This window comes from Gobius niger (genome assembly GCF_951799975.1).
Source record: "Gobius niger genome assembly, chromosome: 19".
In the NCBI taxonomy this organism is placed as follows: domain Eukaryota; kingdom Metazoa; phylum Chordata; class Actinopteri; order Gobiiformes; family Gobiidae; genus Gobius; species Gobius niger.
The window spans coordinates 25,615,664-25,643,397 of record NC_136870.1 but is presented as its reverse complement, the minus strand read 5'-3'; the positions used below and the strand labels follow the sequence as shown (position 1 = coordinate 25,643,397).

The following is a 27,734-nucleotide window of genomic DNA, read 5'->3' as shown; positions in this document are numbered from 1 at the left end:
TGTTTTTCTTCTGTTTTGGACCGAGTTTGGGATTACTCTCCTTCTCTCACCTCCTCAGAGTTAAAGCTTGAGTCTGTGTGATAAAGTCGTTAGTCCTCCGCGTCAGAGAGGGCGCCGCAGTCCCGCATGTGCCTGTACCTGTCCAGCCACTTGTCCACCATCTCGGTGACCAGCGGGTGGCGCCGGTGGCTCCTCTGCATCGCGGCTAAAGTCCCGCCCTCCGTCACCACGCAGTCGAGCCACGAGCGCAGCAGCCGCTCCTGCTGCTCCTCCGGCCCCATCTGGACAAACAAACACGAACAGAACGTTTAGAGAAACTACCGGGAGAGAAAACGAGGAGTTTAACTTTGCAGGTGACAATTATTTTTCTACACATCACATGAAACCCATGGAGGGAAGTTTAAGTTTGGTTTGTTTCAGACCCAGCCAATCCAAGAATTGAGCCAACGCAGAGTTAAGTTTGAAGAAAAGGAACATGATATCAACAGCAGGGGGCGCAGTTTATCATCATTCAAGGCAGGCAACTGCTTTGGGCCCCCGAACCAGCAGGGGGCCCCAAAGAGCAAGCCCAAACGGAGAGTAGCACAGATTCAAAAGCATTGGAGTAGGGGATAGCTGCAGACCCGGAGCCGGGACAGATCTACCGTGAAGCGAATCCACCGTGATAGTGTGCGATAGTGCGCCCTCTGCTGGTAAGGACAGATCTACGACGGTATTTAGCTCGGAGACTACGGATGGAAACTAGCCATCTAGCCATTCAGCCATTTAGATAGGGCACTCTTGAAAAAGAGATTTTTAATCTCAACGAGTTTTATCCTGGATAAATAAAGGACAAATACATTTTTGAAAAAGTTATGGCACCATTATTAATGGCACATTGTTGCATGTATATGATATACATTTCATTTTTACACATTATTGACAAGTGTTGATCTTATGCTTTAGTGAAGTTGAGGAATTCAACAGAAAGATATCTGTTTAATTCAAGAAACAGGGAAGACCCTGAAGGTACAAATGTTAGTATTTTAATTTGTTATTGCATCTGAAAGCTTTCCCTCCTTTTCTGTACTGACAGCAATGGCCATAATAAAAAATGTATTTTGTTCCAAAATATTGTCTCTGTCCCTTGTTCCTTATTACTACGAACAAATGAAGGCACCATATTGAAATATTGGAGTAAAACATACTACTAACAAACTACTTACAATTTTAATTTAATAAAAAAAACAAATAATAATTCATGTAATTTAAGTTCCATGTCAACACATTCTAAATTACACAAAATAATCCCAACAATACAACTGTAAAACATGAGCTAAACACCGTCGTAGATCCGTCTTTACCAGCAGAGGGCGCACGAGGGCGCACTATCACGGTGGATTCGCTTCATGGTAGATCTGTCCCGACTCCGGGTCTGCAGCTAAACATTATTGAAGCATTGTGTGAAAGGAGCAGCTGAACTGATGCAGTTACATCATCTCACCACCATCATATGTGGCGCTGTTTATCCGCCTTCAGAGGCTCCTAAAGTTTTTGGGCCGAGACGACTCCCAAAAATCACTGGACCAACAACTCGGGAACTCACACAATTTAAGGTGCAAAACATTTAAACTCTTAGCACATTTTCCCCTGTTTGGCTTTAACCAAATCTAAAAAGCTTTTGAAAATAGTGTCAAAATAGCAACAAAAATGAGATGAAAACAAGGATGAAAATTCAACAAAAGAGCGACAAAAACGTGACCAAAAAAAAAAGAGATGAAAAAGTGAAAAAACACAAAAAAGCAATGAAAGAATATGTCAGAAAAGTGACAACACAAGGAAAAAGGTCTGTTTAGATGAGTTCTGTAGGTCTTAGCCTATAGGATTTGGGTAAAGCTGAACTGGAGAAAATCCACTTGGTTAAGGCGGGGGTTAAGAGGTTAAAATCTGGTTTAGTGATGTTAGTTTGGATACTATATTTCGATATTTGGCTTAATGTCACCAACATTAGCTGTTCTCAATCAAAAATACATCAAATTTAAATCATCTTCCACCTCAGAGTCCCACAATCCCCCGTTCGTGTTTTCATATCTTTTTTTGGGGCGCGTATTTGTCATTTCTTAATTTGTATTATTGCACTTTAAAGTTAATACTAGGGCAGGGGTAGGCAACATCAGGCCCGGGGGCCAAATCCGGCCCTCCAGCACAGAACTTCTGGTCCCCGAGATGATTATGTGAAATATTATTGTGCAAATATGAGATCAAATACCTGTTAAAGTAAGTATGTGAGTAATAGTGTCAGTATTTTAAAAAATGTCCTGTCAGAACATCCCGCTTGGTCATATACAATGATAAACAGTGATTCTTTACTGATGGATCAGGACCCTAAAGTGGGTCACGGAATCATTTTCACTGGGTTGCGAGTCTATAGGGAACTTTTATTCAATATTTTCCATCTGAAACTGCACAGAAACACTAACTGTGTCTATTAATGTTTGTTATTGGGTTGTTTTGATCATAATTTCAGTCTTATTGGGACGTCTACTTAGCCTGGCTAACACCAGACTAAAATCACAAGTGATATTTAGCCTGGGGACCACCAATTAATTTTCTCGTAAGAGAGCTGTGGCCTCGTGCAGCCAATCGTATCATCGTGTCTGATGACGTATGACGTACCTGTGAACTTTCGAGCTAAACTATTTAGAACAAGGTCTAAAGCTTGATCAAAAAATAGCGTTGTGTCTGCTGCTGTCATGTTGGATCCGTAAATAAACTTTTTTTTTTAAATCCGTAAATAAACTACAAGCTTCCGTATATCGAATACCTCGTCATCATCTTGCCGTCCCTCCTCGCTCTGTGATTGGTTCCCAAATCCATTCCAAATTTCGGCCATGGTCCCCAGACTGCTGGTGTGCGCTCGAATCATTTGGAACTGCACAGCAGCCTGGGGACCAGCCAGGTTAATGTCTACTGCTTGTTCAACAAAAACTTGCGTGGAAAATACAATATTTTATATGATATATGACAATATTTTGTTTTATTTGGGTCCTCAGCTCGTCATCCGAGGGTAATGGTGGATCTCAAAGCCACTTGGGAACTACTGATGTAAAACATTGGCATTTGCAGAAAGTAGTTCTTTACTTTAAGGACAATGGTGAGGTTCGGCCCTTGGTTTTGGCAATGATGAAAATGGACCCTCCACGACACAAACTTGCCTCCCCTGAACTATCGGGTCTTTTCACCTGAAACCCGCCCTGAAGTCACCAGAAGCATCTCACCTCTTGAGCCGACAGGAAGTGCAGAGGCAGCAGCTTCCTGTCGCTGTCCACCAGCGGCAGGAGGGTGACGTTGACGTCGTCGCTGTTCAGGTGCGCCCCGGCCCCGCGGTTACCGTACCCGTCCGTCTCCATGGAAACCAGCGCCGAAAAGTGCCCGCGGGTGTAACCGAGGGCGACCGGGCTCTTCCAGCAGAAGCTCTGCTCCCACAGCAGCGGCAGGTACACGCCTGGACACACACGGCACAGATTACTTCAAACTACTGCAGTGAAATACTCATACACACATAGGTCACTGCCGTACCTTGGAAGCGCGTGTACCCGAGCGGCTCTCCTCTGAAGCTCTTGTAAACCTTGACTCCGTAGACGATGACGGGGCGGCGCAGGATGTGGGCCAGGACGAAGATGTGGGTTTGCTCCAGCGACGCCCCGGGCTGTAAACACATGACAGCTGTATGTGAGATACTGACGTGTTATTATGTATTACTCACGAGTTACTACAACAGGCACGAGTCCAACAGGCCTGTTGAAGAGAGCTGCCATTACTGTGCAATGATGGGAATTCCACAAGAAAACAAGAACAATAAACTAAAAGGTAAACTTAATGCAGTATTTTCAAAGGTCTAAAGAGCTAAGCAGAAGAAATCCGGCCCTATAGCACAGAACAGCTGGCCCCCGAGATATATCATTGTGCAATTAAGAGATCAAATACCTGTTGATACTCTAATAGGGTTGGGCCATATCGTATCACAGATCGTTATCCCTAAATATTTTTTTTATCGCTATAGGCACAATATTATTTTTGTTCTGCTCAGCTCCATCAGAGCAGCATAAACACTGGGGCAGGTGCCTAAAAAGTAAAATGAAATGAAGGATGTAAACTGCTTAGGTAGATCATATTTGTGAGGAAATACATGTGGTGCTAACAAAAAAGAATTAAATATCTTTGCATTTATCTTCCAAATAGGCGTAAGCCTGGAATATTTAAGTAATTTGTCCATCATCAAATATATCATTATTGTGATATTTCTTTTTTTGTATCATGATAAGAGATTTTAGGCCATATCCCCTGTCTTCTTCTTCTTTTTCTTCTTAGGGATTATTCCGGCGGATTGCCACCAAATGTTAGGGCACTACCGCTACCTACTGTTCCAAGGATGGCTCAAACAGTAAGCTCACACTCTAACATCTCAGGCTGTAGCCCCAACAAGGGAAGGGAAAAAAAAAAAAAAAAAAACTAAGAATACCTAGATGTCCCTCTAAATCCTCCCAAATAGCCCCGTTTCCTTTAGAAAAGCCACTACTGCCCTTACATGCTCCCTGCCACCCATATCGCCCTGTCCTAACTCTAAAGTACTTTAAAAATGCAGGAAATACTGCCAGTGTATTTTAAACTTGGCAGGACATTGCACTTGGTCATATATTATGTAAAACATTGGCATTTGGGCTACGATGGTTCAGCCCTCGGTGCTTTGACAATGCTGAAAAAACGTCCCTAAACGACGCAAACTTGCACTAGAACCTTTTTTTTTTATCTATTATGATACAGCAGAGAATGTAGTCCTGCTTCTCAGCGAAACAAAAAAAATGTATTTCTTGTTCAGCGCATAAAGGGGGTCATTAACCAAAGCGAGTAGCGAGTGCTAAAGTGGATCCGCCTTTTTTATTCAGTCTTTTATGCTTATTTACATATCAGATTTACAGCCCTAATACTGTAACACATGCAAAATCACATGATAAATTGAGTGCCACATGGGACAGACCTGACTGGCCAGAGACAGGATGAAGGCCCAGTCCTCCCTCCACTGCTCCTCCCTCAGAGAGAAGTGCAGCCCACAGCTCTCCGAGTACCACGACTCCCACTCCTTCCAGCGGCTGTAGAACCTGAAACAGAACCACACATTCATCAAGGAGGACGCCATCTTCCTCTGGTCGGCTCCACTCCAGGAAAATCCATGTTTCAGACCTTTACTACGACTGATCTGTTTTTAGCATCGAGTTTGTTCTTTCTCATGAATGTCTGTCAGATATTAAACCCTTAACTCCCACCTGAACCGAGCACATTTTCTCCAGTTTGGCTTTACCCCAATCTAACCTTTTTTCCCTTCTGGAAAAAAGGTGAGAAAATAGCGACAGAACTGAGAAGATGTGACAAAAAAGTGAGAAAACTTAGACAAAAAACGGACAAAAAAATGGACAAAAATTTGACAAAAAAATATAAAAAAGTGGCAAAAATGTCACAAAAATGTCACAAAAACTGACAAAAAATGGAGAAAAAAAATGGAAGAAAAAAAAATGTGACAAAAAATTGACAAAAAACGACAAAATACGGACAAAAAATAGACAAAAATTTGACAAAAAAATTATAAAAAAGTGGCAAAAATGTCACAAAAATGTCACAAAAAATTGACGAAAAAAGGACAAAGAAATTACAAAAAATTGACAAAAAATTATGAAAAAAGGGGCAAAAATGTCACAAAAATTAACAAAAAATGTATGGAAAAAAAAAAAAATTAAAATAAATGTGATAAAAAAGGACAAAAAAGGGACCAAAAAATGACGAAAAATTAACAAAAAATGATGAAAAAGTGGCAAAAATGTCACAATAAGTCACAAAAAATGTACGAAAAAAGGACCAAAAAAATTACTAAAAGAATTACTAAAAATTGACAAAACATTATGAAAAAGTGGCAAAAATGTCACAAAAATTAACAAAAAATGTATAAAAAGAAAATAAATGTGACAAAAAATTGACAAAAAAAAGGACAAAGAAGGGACCAAAAAATTACGAAAAATTAACAAAAAATGATGAAAAAGTGGCAAAAATGTCACAAAAAATAACAAAAAATGTATAAAAAAAAAAGAAAAGAAAAGAAATGTGACAAAAAATAGACAAAAAAATTATTTAAAAAGTGGCAAAAATGTCACAAAAATTAACAAAAAATGTATTAAAAAAAATAAAAATAAAATAAATGTGACAAAAAAAGGACAAAAAAGGGACCAAAAAATTACAAAAAATGAACAAAAAATGATGAAAAAGTGGCAAAAATTTGACAAAAATCTGACAACAAAAGGACAAATGTGACAAAAAATTTACTATTTGACAAAAAATGTACAAAAACATTTTCAGTACACCCGGCCCGCGACCCGGCCCCGGATAAAGCGGAAGAAAATGGATGGATGGATTTTCAGTACAAAAAAAATCTATTGACGTGAGGAAAAAGATCCATTTAGATGAGTTTTGTAGATCTTAGCTTTCAAATGAGGCGTTACACTGGCCTACAGGATTTGGGCAAAGCTGAACTGGAGAAAATGCTCTCAGTTCCGGCGGGAGTTAAGAGGTTAAACTATCAAAAGGCCATGTTAAGTCAATCGACAGCATATTAAATACTAGTTTGTCCCTGTATTTGTTGCTCTTTCATACAGACTCCAAACAGGCTCCACGTCCTCGTCCTGTTATGTCGAGCCTCACCAGTGGGAGCAGTGCAGCAGACTCTGGTGCAGCGCCCTCCGCAGGACGCCCTCTCGGTCGTGGACGCCGTACGTGGCCTGGAGCACGGAGTCCAGCAGACAGTCTCCGGCCGAGCGGTTCCACAGAGCGAAGAGCCGCGAGTCCAGCCCCGAGACCAGCTCCAGAGACCAGTTTATCACACACGACTCCTCCAGCTCTGCACAGAAGCGGGTTACACACCTTTTACTGGTAGAGACTGATTTCTTACTCGAGGTAATGTGTTATTTAATCATTTGAAAGATAAATCATAGGCGTCTGGTCCTGATTGAATGCTGGGTGAAAATATCCCTGTGTGTTACAAATAAGCACAAAGCAAATAAGACGCGCCCACAGTAAATATTTCTCCACCAAGCATTTAACCCCTTAACTCCCACCTGAACCGAGCACATTTTCTCCAGTTTGGATTTACCCCAATACAAAAGCTTCTGGAAAAAAGGTGTGAAAATAGCGACAGAACTGAGATGAAAACAATGATGAAGATGTGACAAAAAAGTGAGAAAACCTTGACAAAAAAGTGACGAAAAAATGACAAAAATGTTTTAAAAAAAAGACAAAAAATGGACAAAAAAATGACAAAAAAAGACAAAAAATGTGACAAAAAAAGGACAAAAATTTACAAAAAAATGAAAAAAAAATTATTAAAAAAAGACAAAAAATGAGACAAAAATGACAAAAATGACAAAAAATGACAAAGAATGTGACAAAAAATGACAAAAACTTGATTAAAAAAAAGACAAAAAATATGACAAAAATGTGACAAAAAATGTGACACAAAAATGACCAAAAAATTGATGTTTAAAAAAATGACAAAATAGCTACAAAATGAGTTGAAATCCCCCTAAAAAAAGATAGAAAAAAATCTGATGACGTGAGGAAAAAGATCCATTTAGATGAGTTTTGTAGATCTTAGCTTTCAAATGAGGCGTTACACTGGCCTACAGGATTTGGGTAAAGCTAAACTGGAGAAAATGCTCTCGGTTCAGGCGGAGGTTAATAAAACTACTTCAGCGATAAAGCTCCTCTCACCTGCTTTGAATCAACAGATTTCAGTTTTACAATCTGAGTTATTTAGGCCACAGACAATGAGCGGCGGCGTGTGGAGGAGCGTGGATGATATTGATTTACCTTTCTGTACGTCTCGGTCCAGAACTTCGTCAAACAGCTTTTCCTGAACGGCCGGCGGCAGGTCCTCGATGTCTGCGGAACAAAATGAAGCACACGGGAGTTTGAGGTTATTTCCAACAAAAATGAAGCTGTGATGTGAAGGTGCAGATGCGGCGGCAAGTCAAGTATCCATGAGGAAAGATTTTACACTGAAGACGAGACGCTGCAGGTGGAAATAATGATTCAGTTCAAAAATGTTAAAATTAAGTATGTTCCTCCCCCTACATGTTCCAGCCATGTCCTAATGTGTAGAATGAGCCCAGACCTGTTCACCACAACTGCCTCTAAAATCCTGCACTGTCACTCAGAAAGGTTTACTTACGAAGTGCCGTCATGCACGAGCTTAAAGGGATATTTCAGGATGTTTGACATAGGGCCTCATTTCCTAGTTATACAGAGGGTATTTTTGTAATTCATGCAGTTCTTATATTTGAAGAGTTTCACAAAAAAAATATCTCCAGAAATCAGCAACACTCTGGATAACTAAGAAATGAGGCCCAATGTCAAAAATCCTGAAATATCCCTTTAACCACTTTAACCCCCGCCTTAACCAAGTGCATTTTCTCCAGTTCAGCTTTACCCAAATCCACAAGGTCCAAAAGCTTATAGGCCAGTGTAATGTCTCAAAGCTAAGACCGACAAAACTCATCTAAATGGATCTTTTTCCTCGCGTTGTCTAAATCAGTGGTTCTCAACCTGGGGGTCGGAACCCCCATGGGGGTCGCGAGACAAATTTGGGGGGTCGCCAGATCATTTAGATAAAATATACATAATTTCATTAGCAAATTATCTAATGTTTTATTGTGGCATGTGTTTGCAATTTTACCAGAGGGCCATTATTTGATCGTAGTTTGATACATTTTATTTCAGCCATTTGTTTTTTTTCTTTGTTTTTTAAGAATGATGTAGGCTAATGTTCCTATTTTTCACGGTGTGACCCAGGCGGGGGTAGGGTCACGAACCCCTTTACCTGTTATAATGGGGGTCGCGGCTCCAAAAGGTTGAGAACCACTGGTCTAAATCACTTTTTTGTTGGGTTTTCATCACTTATTTTCTGCATTTTCATCGCTTTTTGTTGCTTTTTTTTGTTGCTTTCTTGTTGCGCTTCGTCACACATTTTTTTGTCACTTATTAATAGCTTATTTGTCACGTTTTTGTTGCTCTTTTGTTACTTTTTTATTGCTCTTTTCTGGCTCTTTTGGTGTGTTTTTGTTTTAAACACATTTTGTCTCTTTTCTGTTGCTCATTTTTGACTCTTTTGTTGCATTTTAATCCTTGTTTTCACCTCATTTTTGTTGCTATTCTGACTTTTTTTTTCAAAGCAAAATAGCCACAAAAAATGAGAAGAAAACACAGATGTAAATGCAACAAAAATGTGACAAAAATTCAACAAAAAATTGACAAAAATTCAACAAAAATGTGACAAAAATTCAACAAAAATATAACAAAAATGCAATAAAAATGCAACAAAAATGCAACAAAATTTCAACAAAAATGTGACAAAAACTCAACAAAAATGTGACAAAAACTCAACCGAAGACCGACAAAAATTCAACAAAAAATGACAAAAATTCAACAAAAATTCAACAAAAATGTGACAAAAAGGGAATAAAAGAAAGAAAGAAAAAACCTAAAAAGGTGACACGACACAGCAACAACGCGAGGAAAAAGATCAGTTTTGTGGATCTTAGCTTTCAAATGAGGTGTTACACAGGCGTATATAATAGCCAAAGAGGACAGCATGCATTTGGTTTAGGCGGGTGGTAAGAGGTTAGTACTAGAGCTTTTTATAATAACTGATTCCTGTCTGATTTATTGAGCTTTGAACAGCAAGATCTACAACCCTCTTTGAACAAGTCACTAATATACCAACAAAATAAAACCATACATTTAAACCTGGTCTGATCCATTATTAAGAAATTGATATGACTAAATGAAATGATTCTCCCTGTTCACCTGCAGCGACTCTCCTTAAGCTGCGTTGTGAGTGAGGAGGGATGACTGTTATTGTGGTGTCAGGGGTGAGAGTCAGAAGTGTGACCTGGTGGGAGGCTGAAGGTCTGCGGTTCGCTCAGGCAGTAACAGGGCAGCTCTCCTTTCCTCTGGTGTAGCGCGGCCGACAGCTCCCTGCGGATCTGCTCCGTCAGCTCCGGACACGCCATCGACGGGATGCACTTCGCCCTCTGCTGGCTCACCTGGGAAACACAGGACAGAAGACAGACGTCACTCTATGCCGGCAGGATTCACTTTCAGCCTTCTTCGCTGTTTATCACAGGCTCTGTACACAAACAAAGACCGAAGTCTCTACTTTCATTTTAAAAGCTTTACCCAAATCTAAAAGCTTCTCAACTGGAGCTTACAGCCTGTGTGAAGATCTTGTTGTGTTGTTGGTGCTTTTTTGTCGCATTTTTGGCAGTGATTTCGTAGGGTTTTTTTGTGGTGTTTTGGTCACTTTTTTATTGCATTTTTGTCGCTCTTTCGTGGCTTTTTTGCTGCTTTTTCGTCACTTTTAGGTCGTGTTTTTGTCACATGTTGGTGGTGTTTTTGTAGCGTTCCTGTGCCTTTAGTCTGAGGGAGCGTGGTGTTAGTCTGAGGGGGCGTGGTGTTAGTCTGAGGGGGCGTGGTGTTAGTCTGAGGGGCGTGGTGTTAGTCTGAGGGGGCGTGGTGTTAGTCTGAGGGGGCGTGGTGTTTGTCTGATGGGCGTGGTGTTAGTCTGAGGGGGCGTGGTGTTAGTCTGAGGGGGCGTGGTGTTTGTCTGAGGGGCGTGGTGTTAGTCTGAGGGGGCGTGGTGTTAGTCTGAGGGGGCGTGGTGTTAGTCTGAGGGGGCGTGGTGTTTGTCTGATGGGCGTGGTGTTAGTCTGATGGGGCGTGGTGTTAGTCTGAGGGGGCGTGGTGTTTGTCTGAGGGGCGTGGTGTTAGTCTGAGGGGGCGTGGTGTTAGTCTGAGGGGGCGTGGTGTTAGTCTGAGGGGGCGTGGTGTTAGTCTGAGGGGGCGTGGTGTTAGTCTGAGGGGGCGTGGTGTTAGTCTGAGGGGGCGTGGTGTTAGTCTGAGGGGGCGTGGTGTTAGTCTGAGGGGGCGTGGTGTTAGTCTGAGGGGGCGTGGTGTTAGTCTGAGGGGGCGTGGTGTTAGTCTGAGGGGGCGTGGTGTTAGTCTGAGGGAGCGTGGTGTTAGTCCGAGAGGGCGTGGTGTTAGTCTGAGGGGGCGTGGTGACAAAGCAGAGCGGCTTCTCATGGAAAGATCGAAACAGTTGAGATTTTAACATTTCTCTGAGTTTTTAAATGGTTAAAATCGGTTCAAGGACTGAGAAACATCCTGTTAAAGTCTTCAATCCAGAACCAGGCTGTTTAAATGCACACGCCATAAAAAGAGATCGATCTGCGGCAAGAGACGAGTTAATCAGAAAGGAGAGTGTTTCATAAAAGACACATTATCTCCAATTCTAGAAAAAAATCTGTGATTTTGATCAAAACTAACCTCTGTTTTAAGGCTGAAACGACTAAGCGATTAATCGACGACTAATCGATTATTGAAATAATAGTTTAGTAATCGATTAATCGTTTTCTGGTTCACACGGACTAAAATGGAGGAAAAATGACATAAAAAATGGAGTATTTTTGATGAAAACCTACTTTGATTTTATATTTAGGGTCTGTAGTGTTTTGAACTTTGTAAATTTCCTTAATAGAGCCTTAAAAAAACATTTCCCTTTAGTTTACTCCAACACATCCTCAAACAGCGCCACAAAAAAAAAAGAATACAATTTTCCTACACCATTCACAGCCAAGCGATTAATCGATTAATCGTAAAAATAATCGAAAGCAGCCCTACTCTGTTTAGATTAGATTTCTAAGGAACTGAGGCACGTATAATAAAACTGTTTTCACCTATGGAGAGCTTAGAGTCTTGTCTTACAAACGAGCCACATCATGTGTCCATAGCTATAACATAGAATACACTGTGGTGCTACAAACATCATGAAAAATGGTCTCGATTGTTGACACTCTACAGATAAATCCCCAAAACAGCACGGCCTCAATGTGTTAATTGTGTTATTGTTGCTTTAACACTTTTTAGTCGCTGCTTTGCCACCTTTTTTTGTGTTAAAATTTGGGTAATGCCAAACTGGAGTAAATGTGCTCGGTTCATGTGGGAGTTAAGAGGTTAAAACATCCCCAAACAAATTGCAACTTCCCACTCCATAAATGTAACTGTACAATACATTAAAAAACCTGAAAAAAACAAAAGAAAAACATCTGGAAGAACCTTTATAGGATCTTAACTCTAAACTGCAGTTCCACCTCATGCATCCACACAGATTAATCTCTAATGTAACGTTTGCTGCGTGTTTTATGGTTAATCCTTTCCGATGCTCGGTCCCCGTCAGATACAGCCGGTTCTGTGTGACGGTAAAGTGCCTCTGTAATCTGTGCCGTCTCCTGCAGCTCCATCAGCCCCAATGACATAATCTTAGCTAATCCGCCGCTTCCCGATGCTCACACACGACACCGGAGAGGCTGCCAACATGTGGGACTCTGTTAGAACCAACGCAGCTTCCATTTAAAGCATATTCACCTAAATCAGGGGTCTCAAACTCATTTGGACCGGGGGCCAAACATGCGAACCCAGTGTTGGTCAGGGCCGCAACAGACAAAGCCTTTTATATTAAGTAAATTCTGATTTAGAAACTCTTTATTGTTTGCTATAATATAACTTAAAATAGACTGTACATTATCTGCACATGTTTAAGCTTCTAGAGGTTTCCAATCAGCCAAACATTTGCTGAGCTTCTAAATTTGAAATTACAGATTTAGACAATTAGCTTTTTTTGGTTCAGGGCATCAGTGAATGATGTTTCAGGAGTCAGGTCCAGTTTCTGTCTGTGAGCCTATTAAAGAAATGCAAAATGTACAACAAATATCATTTTAATTTAGTGTAGAAAAGCCCGACCAGGGACTGGAGCTGATCATGAGCACCGGCAAAAAGCATCAGCTTCAAACTTGTTTTGTTCTGTGTTCATTCTCAATGACCCTGTGATACAATAAATACATCCATGAATGTGTCGACTCGGACACTTTTCCAGACTCTGGAGTGTCTGAGATCAGCTCAGATTCACCTCATGGAAATAATGTGGGGTCACTGACCTCTGACCTCAGGCCTCTTTGTGACCGACAGTTAGAACTAAGAACTGATGGGGTTATATTTTTTACTGTCAATGTTGCAGTATTTATTTGCAGTATTTTAATACATTTCCATATTCTCTATTTTTAATTAAACTATGGACCATGTTTGCACATGTGTCCTAAATAAGATTAACTTCATGGACATGATAATGTAGCTCTGAGAGAAAAGGCTCCTCACTTTACTGAACAACTGAAAATTCTCCCTCGCGTTCTGACGTCTGCACCATAGACTGTAAAAATAATGGATGTCTTCTGCTCACTCCTCCCAGTTTACCATAATGACCACGGCCGTGGGGGAATTCATGGCGGATTTACAGACTCCACCTCCCCAGCTCTGACGAAGCATGTTCCTAAAAAGGACATACGGGCGGGATTTTCACCGTAGACTCCGCCCTTGTGTGACGTGTAGCTCGCGCTGCTCCAATGCTAACAGTCCAACCCTCATTAAGTACGAGATTTCAAAAATTCATATTACGAAAGCCAACCTGGTTTCATAGATTGTGACTAACCCAGCGTTACCTTAGGAGGAAGATCTAGCCTAGTCTAGTGTTGAAAAAATTTAAACCAGGCTTTAAAGTTGTTTTTAAGGTGTCTGAACTCCAATGCTTTTCAATGGGGGCCTAGTGGCGATATGGAGGTACTACAGCAATGGCGGAGCAATGACGGCCCCCAGGGTCATGGTCATAAAGCAGAGCAGCCAGCGCCCATTGGTCTCCACCTGTTTCAGAAGCTCCTCTCTCTCAGTCGCTGCGTTTAGTCTGTTTCTCTGTTGATAAAGTTGATAAGTCGTCTGCAGAAGCGCCGCATCTCCTTCCCCGTCTGATGTTGACTTTCTCACGTCCGCAGCAGCATTGGCGCTACCGCGCGGTGCCTCATGGGAAATGTAGTTCTAACGTGTTTAATGCAATTTACTGGCGGGCCACATATAATATAAATAAGAAATTATCTCGCGCCGCATGTCTGAGACGCCTGACCTAAATGCTGCAGATTGTGTTGAAACGTGTTCATGACTGTTGTGTTAAGGCTGAAATCACATTATTCTGTGAAACTGTCTAAATGTCAGGTTTTAAGCGTGTACCTCGGTGAGCAGCAGTGCCAGCATGTCCTGCCTCCTGAAGCGAATGGCCAGATGGACCAGAGTGAAGCCCACGTCGAAGGCAGACGATCTGTTCAACGCCTGCACCTCGTCGGCCGTGAGCTGCCGCGAGATGTCCCCGCCGGAGGATTTATACAGCTCCACCGCGGCGAGGTCCCCGTCCACCACACCTGCACACAAAATAACACATAAATACACAATTATTAAGGATTTATACAGCTCCACCGCGGCGAGGTCCCCGTCCACCACACCTGCAGACATGACAACACATAAATACACATTTATTAAGGATTTATACAGCTCCACCGCCGCGAGGTCCCCGTCCACCACACCTGCAGACAAAACCCATAAAGACACAATAACATGTCCGCTGAGTATTTATACAACTCTTCTAACTCGCAAAAACACAAACATACTTTATTGCATTGTTTTCTCCTTGAGTTTACTGTAAAAGCAGCAGACATAGGTGACAAAAGACCTTCATATTTATAATTATCATATCATAGGACCTGTGGGTCGGATCACAGCTGACCCTTCTCACCCTGGACACAAACTATTCACCCCCTCCCCTCAGGCAGGAGGCTACGGTCCATCCAGACCCATAGACCCGCCACTTGAACAGTTTTTTCCCCTGCGCCATCAGACTCATGAACAAAAACAAGACCCAACAGCTTAGTTAGACTCGTGGATCTAATCTTCCAGTGTCACTGTGTCCACACTTAGATCCGCTGCTGTCACTTTATCACTTTATACAGAGTCCTGGCCCCAGAGCTCGATGCAGCGACGCCAGTATCGGGTATCGGGCCGATACCACATGCTTGTACTCATACTCGTACTCATTCATCAGGTCCCGATACGAGAAGCCGATACCACTCATCGTGTCTCCACTGAGGAGAGGAAATATCAACAAACTGGAGAATAGTTTGGTGTAAATCCAATATTCCACATAGATCTGACTTTATTACAGACGACACTCCCTAAACCAGAGTCTGAGCTGGATTTAACCAGAGCTAAATGTCTGCAGTGTTTACAACATACAGGCTAATGTTGCTAATGTTGCTAATGTTGCTAACTCGCAGGTAACAGTTCTGGTGATTCTTACACCGTTTTATGCCCAGGGGTTTATTCATCTGAAAAAAACTAACCCAGCGACTAAAAAGTCCTCAGAAAATCCAAAATAAAGGGATACAGCATGTTCATATTGAGCGAAACAATCAAAATGCTGAAGCTACTGGACAAGTTACTATAAACACACGAGAAAATCCACACGGAGCTGAAGTAAAGGAGAAAAGAGACCATTTATCTGCAGTAATAAGTAACATCTCAATACTATTGTTCAATACAAATACATACATGAATAAAGCACATGAGCTGTTCTGTCTGTAATGGACAGAGACATAAAAATGAAAAATAATATTGAATGAAAATTGAAAAAAAAACAAAATGTCTTGAAGTGAAGTGAAGCCTACTTTACTCAAGGAAATGTAAATGAGTAAATTAACTAAGTACAAACCAATCTGCTGTGAAAAAGTCAGTCTATAAACCGTATGTTGAAGAAAATGCCTTGTACTCGTATCTGTATTCGATATCGGCAAGTACTTAAATCAAAGTACTGGTATCGGTTTATCCCTGGTTGTTCATGGTTGAAGCCACAGAACAGGCCTGCCAGGCGTCGGCCGCCAAACCCGCCCGAAAGAATCTGGAAAAAAAACGCCCATAACGGTTTACGAAACACGCGGCTCGGCTGGAATGCACAAACCAATTAAATCTTCATCTTCATCTCACGAACCTCCTCCAGAGTCTGAACGTGTTATTGGTAAAACGAGTCGTCCCCGGGTTTAAGTGTGGGATAATTTTAACTCGTGCCTTGGTTGTGGGGAGACACAGAGGGCGAGTTACCTTAAGCCGTCTCCGTTACAAACGTCCGGAAAGACATTTGACCGACACCTGACTTTAAATAGAACTCTGATTAATACAGGCGGCTTATGGGGCGACCACAGGAGCGGCCTCGCGTTACCCCGTCAGACTTAAAGCTCCTATAGCAGACGTTTCACACCGAGCACCGCCTCGTGAATGACACCAGATACTTTGGACATTTAAGTTTGAAGTTCACATTTTGTAAGTTTAAAGGGTGATGCATTAAACATGTTTATAACGGGCAGTGATGAAGTTCTACTACACGACTTTGTGTCCTCACAGCTTTAAAGGGAGGGGTGTATTACGCAAAATGGACTTTTTCAAGCTTTACATCATGTTATTATGTCACTCCCTCATTAAAAACATGCCTGAAGTGTTGCCTTGGCACATTCACGTATTTTTGAGTAATCTGTGAAAACTCTGATGGCGGCCATTTTAGGGATAGGTTTGCCTGAGTCCTCCTAGGAACGCCCCCACCTCCTGGAGACGCCTCCGAGCTTTCGTCACCAGCCGAGTAACCAACCACTGCTCCTCAGCAGAACCCCCTCCCCACTGATGCCACAGACAGCGTGTGGAGGGGGCGTGTCGGAAAGGCTCAGAGGTTCTTAAAGAGACAGAGGCCTATTTCAAGACATTCACTACAGCCATTTTGAGAGAGACATTTTATACAAGAATCGAGGATCGTGGGCACGGAAGAGCACAAGTACAAGCGCTGGATCCGGGAGGCCATAGAGATGAGAAAGCGAGGAATAAGATCCAGCGCACACATGGGACGCACTTCTCCACTAACCAGCACTCGGCGGAAGGCGTGGCCACACTGACAGGTTTATTGCTTATGTCAGTGTGGCCACGCCTGGGAAGAACAACAACCCAATAAGAGACGCATCATGCACGTCGGGAGACGCCTCTGACGAAGACGGAAGTAGTTCCTTGTCCGTCGAAACGCGTAAGGTAATTGAACAGCTTTTGTTTGTTTCAACCTAGTGTCTTTTAAAAAGAAACCAAAAAAGTTTATCACTCAAGAAGACACAATGAATGTAATAAAAGAATTTTATACAAGGCAGTTATTCTAATTTACTGCATTTACAGACCAACAGAAGGTTTGGTCATCATTGTAGTGTGATATAGACTGGTGCTATGTGATTGAAGAAAGCATAATACCCGCTCTTTAAGATAAAAAGCCATCAGAGCTGCAACAGAAGCAGCTTCTCGGTGGCTCTGGATGAAGAGCAGCATGTTTTTATAGGTAGGAGAAACCGGAGTACCTCTTCCTCTCTTCAAGACCTTTAGATCTTCTTAGATAAATAAATAATGAACATATTTTAAATGTGTGACAGTTCTCCACCATGTGTTGAATGAGTTTTATAGAAGCCATTATTTTGAACGTCACACTCTCACTACTGTAGGGACAAACAGCGTGCGTTTCTTGATCTGAATGACCCGTATTTGCTCCACTGCCTCTCACTCTCTCCTCTCCACGTCTGAGAGGTCCTTTCATTCAGTCGTGAGAGGCTGAAGGAGCTCCGTCTGCTCTGGCTCGGGCTCAACAAAGCTCCACAAACACTGGCGCGTCTGTGAGAGCGGCCCCGGCCCGGAGAGGCAAAAATAACTGCTGTCACCAAAACACGACGGAAACGCACAGACTGTGAACTCTGCTCTCGTTTCGCAGAACGTTTCCCCGGAGGTCACGGCGAGCAGGTCGGGTCACCTCTGGCCTGGAGAACAGTGTGTGCAAGACAGACCAGAAATCTCTCCGTTCAGGAAGACTCAAACGAGAACTGAAAGACTCTGTGCCTCCTTTAAAAGCCTGTGAAGCTCTGATACTCAAGAGGTAATAACTCTGCAGTGGAGTTTAGATCTTATGCCCGAGCCCAACCCAAAATTCGGGCCCACGATATCACGCATGACAGCTGGGCTTAGAGAAGTGCTGGTGCCGCTGACCGGGCCATAATTCAAGTTAAAGGATTCACAATTCAAGTTAAAGGATCTATATCCTGCTATTTTAGCCCTCCAAAAGTAAAGTATAGGCATTTATATCAGTGTTTTTCAACCTTTGTTGAGCCAAGGCACATTTTTTTCATTGAAATAATCACGAGGTTCACCACCAGCAGAAAATGTTCTCATCAAAGTGTCTAGGAACACGTATAGTGTATAGTACGTATAGTCTCGCTAGCCACAATGCCTCAATACATCACTAATTCTCTTGTCTCAAAGAAATTAACTGCCTGATATGGAAGAGTATAATATGGTTACTCTGCCGATCACTAGACAGCATAGACACTCGAAAACGGTACATTATTTGTGGATAATAATGCATTTGTTTAAAAAAAAAAAAACAACTAGGTAAGATTGGATAATTTCCCAAGGCACACCAGACAATATCTCACGGCACACTAGTGTGCTACGGCACAGTGGTTGAAAAACACTGATTTATATGATATATTGTACCTCTACCGCTATGGAGTACTATTTTTTATGAGAAATATAAGGATTTTCTGGGGGTATTTTGTAAACACGGAAGACACGACGCTTTAATTCAGTTAACTCCGCCCCCTCTCTCCGAGCTAATCTGACCATGCAAAATTAGCAGTAAAAGAAACGCTAACACACACGCTAACACACCCGCTAACACACACGCCAACATGTGTTTTGATTGACTTACTCTGTCCTGGTCGCACCATCAGGTGTTTACATGATGGGACTCGCGTTTGTTATAAAAGTGAATCCACTTTGATTCTGGTGAAGGTTCACAAACATCCATCAGAGACAGTCACAGAAAAACACCATTTTGGTGAAAGTCGCCGAATCCCAGAGAGAAATTCCAACTTCTGGCGACAGGCCTCTTCTTTAGAAGGTTGAATAAACTCCATCCTCTCGTAGTCAAACACACTTTTCTCCGTGACATTATCGTTAGGTAAGAAAAAGAACAGGTGTGTCCAGAGTAGGTTAGAAAGAGCTCCTTCTTCACAACTTTCAGTGCAAACATGACGTCTGTTCAGACGCTCAGGGGGTGCGTTTGTTTTCTCCGCAGGGGCAGTGCTGAAGCTGAAGCCTCAGGCACTTCCTTTTTTTTTTTTTTTCAGATATAATGATATAGCAGATATATAACAGATATAATGAAAAACTGTTTTATAAATTAAAATCAGGCCGTAAGACATTACATTACAGACGTCGGGCTCTTCCTGTTTGACGAGTGTCACAGCTCAGTGGTTCACCAGGAGAGGGCGGAGCAGCGGCTCAGAGCAGGATTCAGGAGGATTGCTGAGAACTGTGTTTGTAATAAGGAAATAGCAAAACAACATGGCTAAAAGCTGAAAAAAGTCCATTTTGCAGGATATAGGACCTTTAATTGGTCGGGCTGGATCTTTTTCTAATCTGCAGAAAACTAAACCTCCGCTGTGGCTTTCTTTACATTTAATTTGAAAATGTATTATGATGAAAATAAAACCTGATGTGCATTTAAATATTATGGGAATGTCTCGCCTGTAACTTCCTTGTTTAAGGTATTAATTTAGTAATTTTGATCTGGGGAGCCTAAACAAACCCACTGTATCGATTTCACTCGCAAACAATGAAAAAGGAAGCGGGACGCACATTATAAATTGTTAGTTGTTTCCAAACTCATTTCAGTTTACACATTTCCCCACTGTTCACACGTTTCGCAACTTTCACTGGAAGCCACGCCGTCAACAGCTAGCTGGTAGTTTAGCATCAATAAAATGCTTTGTAGCTTGATGCACAAAAATCTTTTTCATGAGTGTTTGCTTTTACAGTGTTTCAGTGGCAGCAAGTCAAACATATTGCTTTATAAACCCATTTTTATGACCAAATACTATACTACTATATTCTTCCCTTCAATGCTCCACTGTGTCCAGTTTTTGCTGATGTTTTTCGGCCGGTGTGAGTTTCATGTTTGGCTCCTGCTTCACTTCCTCCTGATAAAGCTCCGAGACACTTCCTCTGCTCCCACCGCTCGACACCGTCCTGTCTGCGAAGTATTAAACACTAACCCACTTCCCACTCGCACGGAGGAAGCGCTTCTTTACATTTCACTCAGGACAGAGTTTCCCACAGGTTTTGCTAAAGGCTTCGTCTGTACTGAGGTTTGAGTCAGTTTAGCCTCGAGGGAAACTTCCTCACGTGTGTCGAGTTTTCTAATGTCACAGTAACAATTAGATCTTCCTTTATGAGGTTTGTTTATGGCGTTTTGTTTGGACTTCGCTCCTTCGTCTTTCCCATGTGTTTCCATTCACAAACACTGATGTTTGGAATCCACGTGACGCACAGAATCCCCCTGACAACATTCTGCAGACTCCAGACTTTACCGACAATATTTTGATTTGATTGATTTTTTTGATATTCTTTTTCAATACCTTCGTCCTGCCTGATTTATTGAGTTAAAACAAAGCAGAACTAAGATTTGTACATTTGCCGATATCACCGGAGCCGAAAGTGATGGAGATTTCTAGGGACGATACACGTTTTTCACGATCCGACACATATCACGATACTCACGGGCCGATCCGATACGTATTAATCTTAATTTTTTTTTACTCAGTTTGGACGATTAAGATTTTGAGCGATTTTATTTGAAATAAACTTTAAAAAGTCTCCTGATCTTTCATATGAAGAAAACTGCTCAGAGTCCTGCTCATTAATATTCATAATGTCGCTACAATCAGGCCCATTAAAGGGAGGGTTATTATGCAAAATGGACTTTTTCAAGCTTTCCATCATGTTATTCTGTCATTCCCTCATTAAAAACATGCCTGAAGTGTTGCCTTGGCACATTCACGTATTTTTGAGTAATCTGTAAAAACTCTGATATCCATTTTAGGGATAGGTTTGCCTGAGTCCTCCTAGGAACGCCCCCACCTCCTGGAGACGCCTCCGAGCTTTCGTCACCAGCCGAGTAACCAACCACTGCTCCTCAGCAGAACCCCCTCCCCACTGATGCCACAGACAGCGTGTGGAGGGGGCGTGTCGGAAAGGGTCAGAGGTTCTTAAAGAGACAGAGGCCTATTTCAAGACATTCACTACAGCCATTTTGAGAGAGACATTTTATACAAGGCAGTTATTCTAATTTACTGCATTTACAGACCAACAGAGGGTTTGGTCATCATTGTAGTGTGATATAGACTGGTGCGACACGCCCCCCCACACGCTGTGACATAATAACATGATGTAAAGCTTGAAAAAGTCCATTTTGCATAATACCCCCCCTTTAAACTTAATGTAAATGTAACTCCAGCTATAAATTCAAATGGTTTAATGGTGACTCACCGGCGCAGGCGTTCAGGAACAGCCAGTCGCTCCTCCTCATCCTGTTCTTCATCTGCTTCAGCTTCTTACGATCCACCACCTCTTGGTCCTGGTTGGCGCTCGTCGCTCCTCCCGCCTCCACCTCTATCCTCTGAAAGTCCGGCGATCTCCCGTCGGACCGGCCCAGAGGAGGCGACCGTCTGTGGGCGCCGCTCCCCCCGCCTCCCCCCACGGTCCTCCTGGCCCCCCTGACCCGCTCCACGTCCGGCCTCTCCGCGGCGGCCTCCTGGCGTCCGGGGAAATCGCACACGACGCATTCCGCCGACTTGGCCCAGTTTTGGTACATGCAGTTCGAGCAGGCCCAGCGCGTGTTCAGCCGGTTCCGGTCGTTGTACTCCTCGCACGGGTCGACGGGCGAGCGCGACCCGGAGCGCGAGCCCGGCATGAGCGGAGACGGCGCCGGGCTCGTCGACTTCGGGGCGAGACACTGCGTGCAGCGGACGGCTCTCGGCCAGTTCAAGTACGTGCACGTCTGGCAGGCCCATTTGTTGGGCGCGTGGTCGTCGGCGCCGCCCGGAGGGACCCGGGGCCTGGCGCTGGAGTCGGGGCAGATCAGGAGGCTGGTGCCGGTGTCGTTCCGAGGGAGGTCCCAGTCCGAGCGCGAGGCCGGGTCGGGGACGGTTTCCCGCGGGGTTTCGGCGATGACGACCGGGACGATGGCGCGCGGGGCCCGGCACATGGTGCACTTGACGGCGGAGGGCCAGTTTTCGTAAGTGCAGTATTCGCACGGCCATTTTAGCTTCTGCTCCGACATGACAGGGGACGGCTTCTGCTCAGTCTGTGGAGGAGAGAGAGGAAAGTTAGGAGATGCCTCAGTGTTGGGCAAAGACTTCATTATGTTTAGTGTAAGGACAGGTCAGGTAATATTATTCCAGGCATTTCTTTTGAATTATTACTTAACCTCTTACCACCCGCCTAAACCAAATGCATTCTGTCCTCTTTTGGCTGTGTAACACCTCATTTGAAAGCTAAGACCCACGAAACTGAGCTTTTTCCTCGCGTTGTTGCTGTGTTGTGTCACCTTTTCTATGTTTTTTTTTTTTTGTCACATTTTTGTTGAATTTTTGTCACATTTTTGTTGAATTTTTGTCATTTTTTGTTGAATTTTTGTCACATTTTTGTCATATTTTTGTCACATTTTTGTTGAGTTTTTGTCACGTTTTTGTTGAATTTTTGTCACATTTTTGTTGAATTTTTGTCACATTTTTGTTGAATTTTTGTCACGTTTTTGTTGAATTTTTGTCATTTTTTGTTGAATTTTTGTCACATTTTTGTCATATTTTTGTCACGTTTTTGTTGATTTTTGTCACATTTTTGTTGAATTTTTGTCACATTTTTGCTGAATTTTTGTCACATTTTTGCTGAATTTTTGTCACATTTTTGTTGAATTTTTGTCTGATTTTTGATAAATTTTTGTCATTTTTTTGTTGAGTTTACATCCTTGTTTTCTTCTCATTTTTTGTGGCTGTTTTGGTGCTTTTCTCCCAAGAAGCTTTTTGACTAGGGTAAAGTCAAACTGGAGAAAATAGTATCTGTTCAGGTTGGAGTTTCATATTTACTCATAAGTAAGAGTAAATGTTTCTGTTGATTTTTTGTCACATTTTTGTTGAATTTTTGTTGTGTTTACATCCTTGTTTTCTTCTCATTTTTTGTGGCTGTTTTGGTGCTTTTTTCCCCAAGAAGCTTTTTGATTGGGGTAAAGCCAAACTGGAGAAAATGGGATCCGTTCAGGTGGAGGTTAAGAGGTTAAAGCCACACCGCGTAAGATTTCACCCAATAAACAAAACTGAAATACATTTATTTTATGATCGATATTTTTCACCATTGAAAAATACCTCAAATAAACATGTGTTTTAGTGCTAAGCGGCTCGCCTCTGCTAAAACATGACTGTAACTTAACCGGGAGTGGGTGCGTCTCCAGCTCGTTTCCATGGAGATGTCGACTAAAGTCAGTAGAATTGAGAGTTAAACAGGTTAGGCCCTCATCCAGATCCATTCTTTGTTTATTCACTGCAAAAATAAGATTTTCTGTGTCGAGCTGGTCACTGAGAGCATGTTTGTGTTGATGGCAACAGTATAGTCCAAAATGTTACGCAGTGTGCCTTTAAGTAAAAGTACTGAAGTATTTGTTAGGGCTGGTGGGTCAAAATATCGAGCCGACATATGAGTATATGGGTACTTCCTGTTTGTTGTTTTGGAATCTGATGATTTTTGTCTTTCAAACAAACTCCCTCTGATGGACCTTCTAAACATGAATGTCCTGAATAAATGAGCCCTATGCCCCTCATGTAGCGCCCCCTGATGGCACTGCTGGCGGTGCATATCGGCATCGGCCTGAGAGTTCAGGAAATCCAGTGTAACCATGGAGATCCGCCATGTTTGTGGCTGTTAACAAACATTTTCCATAGACAACACCACTGCCAAGTAAATAAATCTCACACTGTTGTGTCCAAGTGTTTCTCCATGAGCTTATTATTGCTGCAAATCCCATGATGCTTAGCGATGCATCATCACAATCCTGAACTCTATTAGATATATTTCTAAATATTTCTATGATTGAAACATTGAAAGTCCTTGGTAGTCCTTGTATATAAGATATCACTATTGACTATTTCATTGTTTTTTTCCTCACATTTCCTGCCTATTTGCAAAACCCTGAGTGTTTCCAAGAGCTGAATGCAAGTAAATTTCTCCAATGTGAGATCAATAAAGGCTTATCTTATGTTTATTATGATAAAAAAAAAAAAAAACATTAACTCTCCTGCTTTACCCAAATCTAAAAGCTTCTCGACCAGAGCTTACAGCCCATAGGCCAGTTTTTTCCTTGCGTTGTTGTCACTTTTTTGACATGTTTTCCATCACATTTTTGCTGTTTTTTGTCAAATTTTTGCTACATTTTCTCTCTTCTGTTGCTTTTTTTGTGGCTTTTTTCATCACTTTTCTGTTGCTCTTTTGTTGCATTTTCACCCTCTTTTTCGTCTCATATTTGTTGCTATTTTGACACTTTCATCAAGAAGCGTTTAGATTTGGGTAAAGCCAACCTGCAGAAAATTTCCATTGGTCAGGCGGGGGTTAAGATATAGGCCAGGGGTAGGCAACGTCAGGCCCGGGGGCCAAATCTGGCCCTCCAGCACAGAACCTCTGGCCCTCAAGATGATTTTGAGAAACATTATTACACAAATCATAGAGAACTTTTAACATTATTAGAGTTAAATGGAAGAGGAAAAGTTAGAAATACTTTCAATACACCCAATGAGGTCATTATGTACAACACTGGCATTTGGAAGAAGTGCACTGGAAAAAGAATAATTGTTTCAAGGAAGAAATGACATAAATACTTGAATTAAGAGATTAAATCTAAGGTTTGAGTAGATTTGGTCTGGTCTTAAGACGAGACAAAACCTCTAGTAGTAGTTATTCTCTTTTTTATTCTTGTTCCATTGGCGCTGTAGCATTTGTATCTTGGATTAGTTCAAACCGACTCAAATTCAACATAGAAGAACTTTATTTCAAGCAATTTTAAGTCATTTATCTCATTTAAGATGTAGTGTCCAGTGTTGTGCTTTACTTTGGGCTAATAATCATCGGCTTCGGCCCTCGGTCTGTGTACAATAAAGAAATCGGCCTCCGCCAAGAAAACTTGCCGACCCATGATCTAGGCCATTTGAAAATATTCCAGTAGTTTTCCACATGTGGAACATTGACCCCGGAGTCAACAATAGACTTTGCCTCAACACTGAAGTAAACTGTTCTCAGAAAGAGACAAGAAGCGGCTGCATCGTGTTTCCTGAAATTGTTCTGAAAATATTTCAAAGCCTAGTTTAGGGAAAGGGGAAGAAGAGTCACCGGCCAGTTTAATGTTTACCTTTACCACATTGCCTTCTGTCAACTCAGCAGTTTCCATTTGTTTACATACTACTTCATTTTGGTCACATTACACGACGTTGACTGTAACTTTATTTACCCACTACAACCAAGTGGATGGTTGTAAGTTTAAAATAGCACAAACAGACATCCAAACCTTTCCTTGTAAAGTTAACCCCTTAACTCCCACCTGAACCGAGCACATTTTCTCCAGCTTTACCCCAGTCCAAAAGCTTCTGGGGAAAAAGCTGTGAAAATAGCGACAGAACTGAGACGAAAACAATGATGGAAATGTGACAAAAAAGTGAGAAAACATTGACAAAAAAGTGACGAAAAATTGATGAAAAAGTGGCAAAAATGTGATAGAAAATTGACGAAAAAATGACAAAAATGTGACAAAAAAAAATACAAAAATATGATTAAAAAAATAATACAAAAATGTGATAAAAATTTGACCAAAAAAATACAAAAATTGACGAAGAAATGACAAAATTGTGACAAAAAATGACAAAAAAATGACAAAAAAGTTTTTAAAAAAATGATGGGAAAAAAAATCTGATAACGTGAGGAAAAAGATCCTCTCGGTTCAGGCGGGAGTTAAGGGGTTAAAGTAGTTACTTTGAAAAAGATAAGTAAGTAGCCCAAAAAGTTATGCTAGATTACACTAAAAAGGGAATTTGCTAAATATTTCAAAACGTAAACTTAACCAGCAAAACTAGCATAAAGTTACTCATTATCTCCTGAAACACCAGACATTTTAAATTTATTGCATTTCAAGCTTAGAAAAAAAAAAAAAAAAAAAGCTACGGCAAAATGCTATTGTTTATTAGCATTAGCTTGTTACATACTGTTTAGCGGCGTCGTGTTCCAAAACAATAATTTAGCTATGTTTTACTACTGTTAACAACTATGGCAGCTTACTACTTCAACACTGGACCAAAATAATAAGCAAAAACATGAGTAAAAGTTCACAAAAACTGTCAAATCACTCACCATTCTCGAGTGTTCCCGAAAAGTACAACCGAACAAAACACCGAGTCGATCTGACGAAGCCAAGCCGACGAACCCGCTCCTCTCTCGGCTTCTCTAGCGAACCGCTGTCCGCTGTCCCTTCGGTTCCTCCGGCCGAGTTTTGCTCACATTTTGTTTTTAGTTAAAGCTCCGTGAACTCGTGAGTGACTCGTGAGCGGGCTCCGGTGCTGGTGTGTCGCCGTTCGGGGCCGGTTTCATGGTAAAAGTGGTGTTTTGTGCTCTGGGAACATTGCGGTGTGAAAGAACTAATGGCGGAGCAGCCAAAATAAACGGCGGCTGACGTCACGGCCGAGCTGCGCGCTGATTGGTGGAGAGCGCGGAAAGATGCGGAAGTAGAAAACAACAACAACTTCAGTGAAGGTTCTTGAGTCATCTTCTGTAGTCTGTAGTTGAAGAAGTATAGGAAGTTTCGCCTCGCATCCAAAAGGCTTCGTCAGCAAAATAAAGTCTCAGCCCGTAGACTAGATAGAGACCAGTGGGAGGAGTTTAGCTTGGCTCAATCCCTCCCCTCTATTCATGGTTACCCTCACCTGTAGGTAGGGAAGGGGAAGGGAATCTTATTTGTATAGCACTTTTCATATGACACAAGTCACACCCAAAGCACTTAACATTTGTAGCCACAGTTTCCCCTGGGGCAGATTGACAGAAGCGAGGCTGCTCACATCTGCGCCAACGGTCCCACCGACCACCACCATTCACACATAGGCATTGGGTGAAGTGTCTTGCCCAAGGACACAATGACAGTCTGCACCTGCAGGAGCCAGGATCGAATACCCCGACCTTTACCCCTAAAGCAGGGTCAGGCCCGGGGGCCAAATCCGGCCCTCCAGCACAGGATCTCTGGCCCCCAATTCACCTTATTCCGGAGGCTCGCGTGGGCGCCGCCATGAATTGTGCCCGCCCCTTTTCTCCTATCTGTTAACATGGGACTGGAGAAGTCCACATAAAATCAGTCACTACACGAAAACAAAGCCGTTTTCAGGCCGCACAGAGAAACGCTGCAGTGTTGACATGTTGGTGCAAATGAACATTGGCCATTTTACACAAATTAATCGACTAAACATCAGATTTGAGCGGAGAATATTTTCCCTCGTTCTCCATTAAAATGAACGGGCTTCGCGCTCGAACGGAAGTGTCGGGAAAACGAGGTGCCGAGACAATGCAAAAAGTGGAAAGTGGGCGGGGCGGAATAAGGTGAATATGATTTTGAGAAATTTTATGATGCAAATATGGGATCAAATATCTTTTATAGTGTATTTTTACATGCTTTAAATGTCCATGCAGAACATCCTTGCTCATATATAATGTAAAACAGTGAATCTCAACTAGTGGGTCACGAGCCTATAGGGAACTTTTTTCAATATTTTCTATCTGAAACTGCACTGAAACACACT

The 27,734-nt window shown here is 42.1% G+C and overlaps 1 protein-coding gene and 1 long non-coding RNA gene across 2 annotated transcripts in view; both read right to left on the bottom strand.

The window, feature by feature from the left end:
* The window catches only part of LOC306978670, a 183,149-nt gene that overhangs the window by 124,548 nt on the left and 30,867 nt on the right, over window positions 1-27,734 (bottom strand). The gene's annotated exons all lie outside the window — the stretch shown is intronic.
* Window positions 15-26,594, bottom strand: zranb1a (zinc finger, RAN-binding domain containing 1a). Its single transcript, XM_079577151.1, has 10 exons — window positions 26,302-26,594; window positions 21,406-22,222; window positions 14,188-14,375; window positions 9,971-10,124; window positions 7,891-7,962; window positions 6,727-6,922; window positions 5,018-5,138; window positions 3,559-3,688; window positions 3,258-3,484; window positions 15-281 (listed from the first exon to the last, which is right to left on the bottom strand). Exons 1-10 carry the CDS (start codon window positions 26,302-26,304, stop codon window positions 90-92), a joined length of 2,100 nt encoding a protein of 699 aa, XP_079433277.1. The 5' UTR covers window positions 26,305-26,594; the 3' UTR covers window positions 15-89.

Bases quoted from the DNA above. Each gene is read 5' to 3' on its own strand.
- zranb1a (XM_079577151.1), bottom strand. The intron at 14,376-21,405 runs GTGAGTCACCAT...TTTTGTGTGCAG, and splicing joins GTTCCTGAACGCCTGCGCCG to GTGTGGTGGACGGGGACCTC. The intron at 7,963-9,970 runs GTCACACTTCTG...TTTGTTCCGCAG, and splicing joins GACCTTCAGCCTCCCACCAG to ACATCGAGGACCTGCCGCCG.